Genomic DNA, 10,997 nt, shown 5'->3' on the forward strand with positions numbered 1-10,997 from the left:
AGTTCTGAATGAGAATTCTTTGGGAACAAACCCGACCGGGACGTGGCTGGGAAGGCAGGTTCTTACAGGGAATAATGACCTGTGTGCTTCCTTCCAAATTCCCTGCAGATCATGTAACCTATGCAAGTCTTCTTGATTTACCTACATCTAATCAGCACAGCTGTGTAATTCATTTAATTGCTCATTTGTCCTGAGTTATGGTAGCAATGAGTAACTACCAAGATGGTTTTATTTCTGCATTTAAAAGCCCTAATTTGGTTAGTGATATGTTGCCTTTAAGGCTTCCTTTTTTTTCAGTTGTTAACCATTCTACCTTCTTTCCAAAAATTTCAGATTACTTTAAAAAATAGTTTTCATTTTGCTGCCTCGAAAATCTGAAAGTTCACTGAAATACTGTCCATAAAACACAAGCACAACAAAAAACTCCCTAATATTCAGCTTTGGTTTCTCTTCCCTAGTTTAGAAGGGAAGGCATTTCATTTGCCTACCAATCTTGTTCCTCAAAATCCTTGTCTTCTGGCAGCTAATATTATCATCAGTATTAAATGCTCCTTGCTGATGCTTTCTGTAGAACATAAGGGTGAAAGTAACACATCCAAACAAATTGAGTCACTCTGTAAGAGACCAAAACCTCTCGGTCTCCCCATACTCTGCCCTCTATCTGCATAAGAATACTGCAGGTTTTTTATTTAAAGGTAGTTTCACACATGGCTTTTCTAAGAGAGTATGAAATTTTCTTTCCTAACAGAAAAAAATCAGAAGTCAAAACTACTAAAAGAAGGTCACAATCAAGCCAGATTCACATGAGCTGCAGGGACCTCAGCCAGACCTCTTTCGTCTTGAATCTGTGTGCGCACAGGATGTGCTAAAACCAATTTTATTGCTGATTGTAAATGTGGATTACTCTCTTTTTTTCTGCCATGCTTACAAAACACCAGTCATTTAATACATAAACCATGTATAATTTATTACAGAAAAAATATTAGCATAATTTCAGTAAAAATTAAACTTCTTCCAAATCGTTTACTAAATATGAACAATTTCAAAAATAATACCTCTTCTAGCAAAAGTTTTTATACAAAAGATAATCCATAATTTACTTTGTAACATTTTAGAGTTCTTGTACACCATGGAAATAAGCATTAACTTTGATTTTCTGACATTACAAGAAAATAACATTATTTTCCTAGTAGATGTTATTTATACATAAAAGTAGACAAGCAGGTCCACTAGGAAATACAGAATTCCTGCTTCTTCTAATCAAGGATTTAGAAATAATGTCTAGTGATTGGTACAATTACTGCTTCCTCTTGTACGTATGTCAATTACAAACCTATTCAAGTGGAAAAGAAAGATGGTTGCAGTTTAGAAATAACTTCAAGCAAGTATCCCTAGAGCCACTTCTCAGGTTTTGATAGCTTCTAAATCCTCACTAAAATAAAAGAATAATCATTAACAAGTAAGATGTTTCATGAACACCTTTCAGAAAGGAAGTGCATGGCTTTGGCATCAAGATTAAACTTGGCACAACACAAGCACGTGTACAAGCATGCTGCGAACAGTAGCTACCATTTTGTTCCTACAGATAAATTGTGAGCTTTCTGTTCACAGAACAAAGTGTCAACATTTACTGCTTGCACATTACGCAGCCTGCTTGTCATGGTTTCATGATTTTTGGTTATCAGTATTCCACATCATAACATCATGTAATGCACTGGGGGTTTGACTGCTGATGCTCAAGTTCTGGGTGCCTGTCCGGAGGAGAAGAAGAGCTACATTTCTCCAGGGGGCTTTGCGGTCAGCGAGGAGATATAACTCCCAGCAAGGTCACCCGATGTTCTCTTCTTTGCCTGCGCTGCTTCGCTTGCGCTTCTCCGTCTGCGCTTCTCTGCCTGCGCTTCTCTGCCTGCTTCATGACAGTGGAATGAGAAACTGTCACTTGAGTTTCATTGGCTGAATAAAACATTGTCTTCCCCATATAACACAGCTGGGTCTTCCATGCTTTCCAGTAAAGTGTGAGAGGTTTCATACTCGCAGTGTGGCAATGATGATTCTTTTGTAACACTGGACATCAACTGACTCCAGGTGATATCAATATTTTTGAAAGCATGTAATAGAAAAATTCCAATTATTATACTGCAGAATCCACTGAGGGTCCCAAGGATGTCATCCAGGTCCATACTACTCCATTCTTTGAACAGGATGATGGAGCATGTTACCACTGTCATGGTGAAGCATACGTAATAAATAGGTGTCACTAGAGATGTGTTAAATGTGTCCAGTGCTTTGTTGAGATAATTGATCTGGGTGGTAACTGAGAGCAATAGGATTCCCACCAAAACATAAAGCAGGGGATGTCGATAAACTGGCTTCCACTCCAGCATTTCTTTAATGGCAATGCCCAGGCCTTTGACAGATGAGACAGAGAAGGCACCAATGAGTGAGCAAATTAAAACATAGATCAGTATATTTGTCTGACCTCTCCGTGGAGCCGCAATAAAAATCAACACGAGGGCAACAGATATTAGGAGAACAGCAAATGCAACAAACACTGTATGAAAGAGAAAAGATGAAATATCAGACTATGTTCAAACACATGCTAAAAGTCATTCAATTCAATTTCTCTAAGAACTGAAGCACAAACTCAGTGCATTGAAATAAACACAAAACACATGCTTTGTATTTAAAATACCAACAATATGTTTAATTTTTGATTGTAAGAGCTTTTAAATTACGAGCTGACTCATGAACTAACTTGAATTTAGCTCATTTTGTCCTATGCTACACTCCTCCATATGAAATTATTCCGCTTCTCAAACACACATTCACTTTGAAGTGTACCCCAGGGCTATCATCAAGGATATTTGAATTAGTATGAATGCCTGCTTACTTAGAGCAAAGTAGTAATTGGGACTTAGAATTGAACAGCATTTCAAATGAAGTAAGTTATGAACTGGTTGAAAATAGCCTTATTTAAAGCTGTGATTTATTTTAAGTGGAGGTAACTTGCTTATAGAGCCTTAGAACTCCTCAACGTGCTGGAGGGCAGGAAGACTCAGTGCATCATTTCTTACTTGAATAATCTGCAAGAAGCCCTGTAAGACAAACTGCTTTTAAGCCTGCATCTTTGGGAAATACTGTACATGTGCAAGGCCATTTGTGCTCATGCATTTATTAAGGGATTCTGGGTTTCTGACACAATCAACTCAAGAAAGCTCTGCAGTCAGGATGTTCTGATTAGATATCCCAATCCACTCACTCACCAACAGATCCAGTTAAGGGGGAACACATCTAAATCTGTCATGTGTCTGCCATGACATATGTCTGCTTAAGTGTACAGACCTGGATCTTGCAGTTTTATTTCCATCTCATCCAGTGAAGTAATCTCTTCCTCCTCTGGGGCATGAATAACCATGACTGTAGAACCCAAAGCACTCAGAACACAGCCCAACTTGCCGTGAATATTCAGCTTCTCCTTCAGAAAGTAGGATGACAATATAGCACTGTTTGACAAAACGGAAATAAAAGGTTCAGGTCCACCAGACATGTGAGACTTTGTAATATGAGCAACTTGAAGACTCTTGAATTTGGATATAGGGGAAACATGCTTGAAACAACCAAATAACAAGGAGTTTTGCACAACAAAGGTCAATCTAAGTTTTAGGGGAATTTAGCAACTCTGATCAGATCCCTCTAGGTTGAAGGGTCTGAATTTCTTAAGGAACTGGTCATCAGTGATTGCCTGGGTCAGAGGTATGGGCTGCTTACACAGAGCCCTTGGACACTCACAGCTGATCACGTGAGCTGTTGTTTTCTCATAAAAATGGTTTAAAGCACTCCATTTGCCATGAGAACAAACACAAGCAAGTTTAGGTAACAGCTCCTCACCATCTCTCTCTGAGCTCTCTATGGGTTCAAGATTTAGTCTAAGGATAACATGACCCAAAAAAGGCAACAAAAGAGTGTCTGTGATCAAGAATTACACACAACCTTAGGCATAGCCACATGCGTACTGACATATTCATGAACAATTTTCCAACCTGTTGATCAATTTTCAGTTATTTTTTGCACTAAGTTCTCACAAGCTTTCTGTGAAAAATTGCCACCTGCATGAAAGGAGAGGCAGCAGTCAGCCAGGTGATTAGTATGAGTCTGCCAAAAATGCATAGTAAGTTAGTCTCGATATAAAATTACACTTCTATTACAAAAAATGTTTTTGAAAACATTTTAAGGGGAGAATGCCATATTTTCTTCTAAAGCTTTGTCCCTACTGAAAAACAGGATAAGGTTTTTTTTTTTTTTAGGAAAGTGTCATTCCTCTAGGAGGAAATAAGTTGCAGCCTTCTAACACTGTGCATCAGCTCTATACCAGGTATATGCTGGTAAGAAACACACAAGGAATATGTGGAAGGCTGCTGCATGTATCAATCTTTGAAACAAGACTTGATTCCCTCCACCCAGGAAATTGATTTCTAAATAATCACGGATCCTCCTTGTTGAGGAATGACAAGCCTTTCTTATCTGTATTTCCCCTTTTCTTATTGAAATTATCTGCTGTTAACCAAAGACATTATTTTTCCCTCAGACAGTGAATGATCAGTTTGCTTCCAATTTGCACTAACCTTATGAGAACACTCAATGCACCCAAAGGGGTAACTAAGGTTGCTGGTGCAAAGGCATAGGCAGCAGAGTTTGCAGCTTCTCCCAATCCCACTGCAGAAGAAAGAACATTTGGATGAACACAATGGAAATAAAGACTGGAAAAAATTATATGCATATCCCCTAAGTACTGCGTAGTATGACTACGATGACAAAGCTGAAGGCAGTCATTTACAGAACAGCTCTGCACTGGCTATACCTTCCTGCAAAGAACAGTGACAGTGCATAGAAGCTGGACAGATTCAACCATATTGCTTTTGACTAGATGATAAAGAAGAGGCTGTTGTTCTGCAAAGAACCCCAAAGAGCAAACAAAATAGATGAGATAACAGAATTGTTTCAGTCATAAAGGTGATTGCAAAGATATTTCTTCTAACTGAGGTGAGTGAAAAATTAAAGAATAAATTTGTTAAAAATGATCTGTTCTATGTAGCGTTTATATATAGTTGAGAGATAAAGGGTGACTTACTTGAAAGCAGTCCAGCCCACCAAAGCCATTCTTTCAAGTAGGAATACCCACCATGTCCTGGAAGTGGGGAAAAAAATCTCACCTTAGAAGAGAGAAATCACTTTATTTTAACAAAAAAGCACAGCTTCACATTTGGATCAAATCATATAGAGTATAGAAATATGTTATCATTAATATTTTGTCTGAATTTGACTCACATCTTTATTAATCACTCTGCTACTTTATGACTTGTGAGAAATGGTTTTGACTAATTCACACAGAGGAAAAGCGCCAAGAAAAAGTGAAGTATCAACTAAGATTCTTGATGAGCTTAACAAATACTTTGAAGTGCCTTCCCAGGTCAGATCCAGTATATTCTTACATAGAGATCTGCCTTTTGACTCTGCTTATGATTTAAATTGAAAGAAATTAGAAAGAAAATGTCATTGCATGCACTAATTTTTTCTTGCACAAAATATAAGTAAATTGTGTGTTCAGTTACATAATTCTTTCAAGTGCCAAAATCTCTGGAATAACAGATTTTGCAATAAATGCAACAAACAAAAGAATAACTGCTTACTCTGTGTATGTAAATGCCATAAAGGGAATTATCAGGTCAGTCTGAAGAGGTTTTTAAAGCTCTTAACATGTTTCTAGTTCTGCATCTGCAGCCATCAATGGAAGATTAGTTGTATAACTGTAGAAACTGTTGTAATAAGTACTTCTATAGCTCATTGCACTTTTGGCTTTTAAAAATACAGGAGACCTAATGACCACTTCATGACTTCCCTTCTCAAAGGAAGCAGAAAAAAAATTAAGGAAAAATAATAGAGATAAAGACTTCTTGAAGATGAGAACAAAGGCAGAACTTCATTTGGTATCTGACTGCTGTCAGGGAGGAGTTGTATGTCAGTGCTAACATAGCTGGTAATGGAACCATCAAGCCATGCCCAGCAGGAATGCTGCTTACCAGCACGGGGAACTCCTTTGGTGGCCAGCTTCAGGAGGCCCTTCTTCTTCAGGATGAAGCTGGATCCAATGAAGATGTTGGAACTGACTGCCAGAGCCAGGCCAATGTAGAGCTGGTACTGGCTTCCTGCAGGTTTGGAAGGCCTCAGGCTCGTTTCATTAAAAGTCCCGTCCATAGGGGTGAGGGGAGAAGGAGGGATTTGGCCCCACTGAAGGCCTGGCCCTGAGCCTGGTAGATGTGATGGCATAAACCCAAACACAGCACCTGAGGGAGGAAGCAGGGAGAGCTATTCACACACCGGGCACAGCTCTGAAGGTGCCTGACCCTGTGCTGCTTGCTCCTTTTCATGTCCCTTCTGGCCCTGCAGATAGATCCTGGTGTCAGAACAAAATCCACACAACAGATGCAGTTCTGTCCCAGGACCACCATGCATACCTGTAATTCACAGGTGCATGCCTTACTTTATATAGAGACTTTCTCACTACATAGGCTCAGTCAATCAATTACAACAATCCCAAGGAATGAAGCAACCAGATATTACCTTCAATGTAAAATTCAACTTGAAATACTGAAAAGATAACCTGAAACCTCACAATAAAGTGTTCTATTTTGTGCAGAGACCAGATCTCCAGAACACAAACCCACAGCCAAATCCATGAAAAATGAAAAGAATAAAAGGAGGAATTATTTTGGATGGGGGAGCACCAGGGGGATAGCAATGCTATAATACATCATACAGCAGTTTAAACAGAAGTTTCAGTTTTTTGTTATTAAAGCACACACATAGTGGGGATCATACAATTAGGCTGAAACAGCTTATGAGGACAGTCTTTTTTGGAAAGAAATGTTTTATTGCTAAGATACACATCAGCAGTTTATAGTTTAACGTAAGTACAAAAGCTTCGTCTATTGTAATTCACAGAAAGCATTGAATAAAACAAATTATTTGGTTTTCTGTGCTTCCGCTGTAATTAAATGGCACATGAAGGAATCATCCTACTAATGGCACCAACAGCAATACACTTATTCTTTTTTGCAACTGAAAAAAAAATTGGATATTTAGCAGAAAAGGATGTGCCTCTGCGTCTCCACCTACCTAAGCTATACAAGTATTAATGCTGTGTCAGAATTACTTCATTACACTATTAACAATAATTAACCTTGGATAATTCACCTAATACTGCTTAGGAAGGAAAATGTAAAACATCAGAAGAATTAAAAATGGCATGAAGTTTGACAGCGTATCTTAATTTGCAGCTGAGAATGTTGACATTAGGAGATACCACCATGTACAAGTAAGGACTGAAGAATGAACACCTGCTCTAGAGTGTCCTGTGCCACACAGTGCAGCAAACACACTGCTGTAAGATTCCACTTGATTTTCAGGCTCTGCAATCATATTTCCTCGATTGCCAAGAGAGTTTCTATCTAATAGAAGTTGTTTTGAATTTCTAAGTCAAACTTTTTTATTAAAACGGTTGCACAGGATGGGTATGTCCATATATTGCAGGTGAAAATTAAAATCCTGCAATTACAATACATTAATTCATAGTGTGAGCATACTACTTTTCTGAAATCATACAGTTTCTAGAAGTTGCAACTGAATAATCCAGAAGAAATAGGGTAAGAAGAAAAGAAACAGGAATAAGAAATACAGATTTGCATCTGTACCAGAAAATATCTTTAAATCCCCAAGTATTAGTGTAAAGTATTAGTTCCCCAGCTTGGAGAGCTCCTGGGTCATGTCCTCCACCTGCCCCATGCTCCTCTCTCCTGCTCCCTTACCCAGAGACCTACTGCCTGCCAGCTAACTTGGGTGGTCCATGGCTGCAGCATGCCCCGCTGAGAACTCCTTTATGGATTTATTCCCATTTGCTGTGGGATTGTGAAGGCTCAAGAGCAAAGCTATTCAATCTGCTTTGTCATAGAGTGAGTTGAATATGTTTTATGAGAGGCGTTAGCTGCTCTGCAGCAAACACTTGTAGATGAACAAGAAGGAAAACAAAGATAATCGGATACATGACATAGAAGAAATGTAGCAGAATGTGATTTTAAAACACGTAACTTTAATCAAACTGGATGAGCTGGTCTGCTTAGACAATAGAAATGAAAGTTTCTATTACAGTTTGAGTTTCTTTTGTATCAGTAAAAAAAGACCAACTCAGTGTCAGGCTAGGGTTGATGTATTTTGACAGCCAGGATTTCTCACACAGCTGTTTATATATGTGTTGTCATTGCATACAGCACAAACGCAACATGACCTGAATAGGTCACCCGCTCCTGCAAATGTCCAGGTCACCTCTGCGGAATGCGTGCCACAGGCACACCGAAGATTTCCTAAATGTCTGCAACGTGGCCAGAGCTTCTCCTCTGTCGAGTGGCCAGAAATCCCAGAAAGGTTTTGGATTTCTCAGCTGCCATCTGGGAAAAAAATGTATATCCAAGAAAACCTGGATATATGGCTAGCTGCTCTTGTACAGTCTATGGATTCTCTAAAAAAAAATCCTCCAGGAAAGGAGAATCCACATATTACAGTATTTTTGCCATCTGCAAAGTAACACGGCTTTAGTTTTGTTTCTTAGAGGTACCTGGATCAAAGAAAAAGTTGCATAGTAAATAACATAAAAAAGAGAGAGAGAGAGAGAAAAGGAATGAAGCATCGAGTGGATTGCTTAACTTCTTTCAATGATGCTAAACAGGACTGGCGAAGGCTGTAACACCACTTGGCTACTGCAGGGCTTGTGTGAGAGGCAGCAGCAGCCTTTAATTAAAAGAAAGCACAAAAACTCTTCATAAATATGGTCTGTTGGCTACCCAAGGTTATAAATGTGTTTTTGTGCCAGTGTGTTGTGTTTTTACAGGGAAGAAAACAACACTCTTCTCTCTTTTCTTTTTTTTTTTTTTTTGTCAATGGTGGACTCGTCTACCTGTTGAAGAATGGCAGCTTATTCCTTTCTATATGATACTACTACTTGTTTTTCAGTTTTCAGTTCCTCATCAGACCGTATGACACTCAGTAACGAAAATTTCATCATGACACCTGCAGAACATCATTGAGTGACTGCCACTCTTTTCTGAAACCTAATCATTGCTCACATTTAGAAAGAGAGCCTGGATCTTCGGTGTGTCCCCTCTACCAGCTGAGAAGTGTCACTTTGAGCAGCTGTGGCCTCTGTTTATTATTTATTATCATTTGTTCCACTTGCATAAAGAACGATGGCATTCTGCAGCTCAAAGAATGGAGGGAGAAGTGGAAAAAGGAGCCTGATGTGGCTTTGTGGCCCATTGCAAACAACTTAAGGGTTGCTTGGAAGGGCTGCAGGAGTCGATGGGCTCCCAAGGAAGGTGGTTCACGCAGCACCCAGTTTCTGCAGCTAAGCTGGTTTCTCCTCCCCACTCCCAAATGTCAACATGAAACTGTCACCAGGGCCGCTCCTTCAGAAATAAACGCTGGGAGCTCTGACTCAAGACTGATAGCAACAGGAAACCATCCAGAGCTGGAGGTGGCCACCAATTCACCTCTGACTGTTTTCCCGGTAAGGTGTTTCCTCAGCCACCCGAGTACCATCTGACGACAGGTGGCAGACAGGCAGGGTTCACTGCTCATACCCAGTGTAACTTACTGCAGTGTTGCAGTCCCACAGAAACCAGTGACTGCCGTGTCCCACAGGCCGGCTGTGACAGCCTCACCCCCCCTCAGCATGCTGCTCCCACCTCATCCCAACAGCCATTTGCTTCTACCAGACGCACCACTGTCCACTTTCGCTGCACCCCCAGGCCGGGTCACGCTGGCAGGAGCCGTGCCCACCTCTCCCATTCGGGGAGATGCCAGCCCACCCCTGCTAACCCCCGACCGTGGGGTTTACAGCTTCCCGGCACACCCGCGTTCACAGAAACACACAAAAGAAACCGAAAAGCGAGTTTACAGATACAAAGCCGCGCCGGAAAGACTAACACGCGAATTATTATCACCATTTCAGCAGACGGGCGCTCTTTGCACCCCTCTCACACCGCCCACCCACGGCAGCAGCCCTCCCAGCGCCACACCCCCCGGCCAACACCTGCGTGACGTCACGGCGGAGTAAAGCAGCCGTCATCGCGGCAGCCCCGTGGTGGGGGGAGAGATGTTCACGTTCACGGCAGCAGGGCTTCCTGCTTCCGAGCCGCGTCCTATTCAGAACTCCGCGCAACGCGGCGGTCTCGCAGCCGCGCTGAGCCGCGCACCCCCCGCGCAGGACCGAGCGGCGGAGCCCCGCGCAGCACTGACCGATCGCGCCCCGTGGCTGCCCCGGTTCCGCAGCTGGCGGGAGGCGGTGGAGGTGGCGGCGGCGGCTCCGCCCGGCCCTTACCCGGCCCTTGTTTGTCCCTTGTCCGTCCCGCCCCGAAGGAGGCGGCCCGTGGGACGCCCCGCGTGCCGCGTCCGTCGTTTGCGAGCCCAGGTCCTCGCGTGGCCGGACTGGTGTCTGCCCGTCCCGCTGCTGCATCCGGCCGGCTCTCTCATTTCTGCTACAGCAGTGTGCCCTCGCAGCCCAAAAAGCCGACCGTAACCTGCGCTGCATCAAAAGAAGTGTGGCCAGCAGGTCGAGGGAGGTGATTCTGCCCCTCTGCTCTGTGCTGGTGAGGCCTCACCCGGAGCACTGCATTCAGACGTGGAGCCCTCAGTACAGGAGTGATATAGACCTACCTGTTGGAGCACATCCAGGGGTGCATTCATGGTCTGTTGTAGTAAGACCAGAGGAAGTGGTTTCAAACCAGAAGAGGGGAGATTTATGTTGAAAATAAGAAAGACATTTTTTACAATAAGGATGGTGAGGCAGTGGAACTGGTTGCCCAGAATGTTGGTGGAAGCCCATCCATAGAGACATCAAGGTCAGGCTGGATGGAGCTCTGAGCACCTGACTGAGCTGTAGATGTCAATTG

At 42.1% G+C, this 10,997-nt stretch overlaps 1 protein-coding gene across 5 annotated transcripts; it reads right to left on the bottom strand.

The window, feature by feature from the left end:
* Nucleotides 1-941: 941 nt before the first annotated feature.
* On the bottom strand, nucleotides 942-10,576 carry NIPAL1 (NIPA like domain containing 1). 5 transcript variants are annotated; one of them, XM_085223204.1, is made up of 6 exons: nucleotides 10,345-10,576; nucleotides 6,078-6,341; nucleotides 5,129-5,185; nucleotides 4,623-4,713; nucleotides 3,343-3,503; nucleotides 942-2,407 (listed from the first exon to the last, which is right to left on the bottom strand). In XM_085223204.1, exons 1-6 carry the CDS (start codon nucleotides 10,559-10,561, stop codon nucleotides 1,947-1,949), a joined length of 1,251 nt encoding a protein of 416 aa, XP_085079330.1. In that variant the 5' UTR covers nucleotides 10,562-10,576; the 3' UTR covers nucleotides 942-1,946. The 5 variants fall into 5 exon arrangements, with proteins under 5 accessions (XP_085079330.1, XP_085079329.1, XP_085079331.1 ...); XM_085223203.1 differs by having other exon boundaries at nucleotides 942-2,551; nucleotides 10,345-10,480; XM_085223205.1 differs by lacking the exon at nucleotides 10,345-10,576 and adding an exon at nucleotides 10,143-10,338 and having other exon boundaries at nucleotides 942-2,551.
* Nucleotides 10,577-10,997: the final 421 nt, after the last annotated feature.

The sequence above is a fragment of the Meleagris gallopavo genome, chromosome 4 (assembly GCF_905368555.1).
Source record: "Meleagris gallopavo chromosome 4, MGAL_WU_HG_1.1, whole genome shotgun sequence".
Classification (NCBI taxonomy): Eukaryota; Metazoa; Chordata; class Aves; order Galliformes; family Phasianidae; genus Meleagris; species Meleagris gallopavo.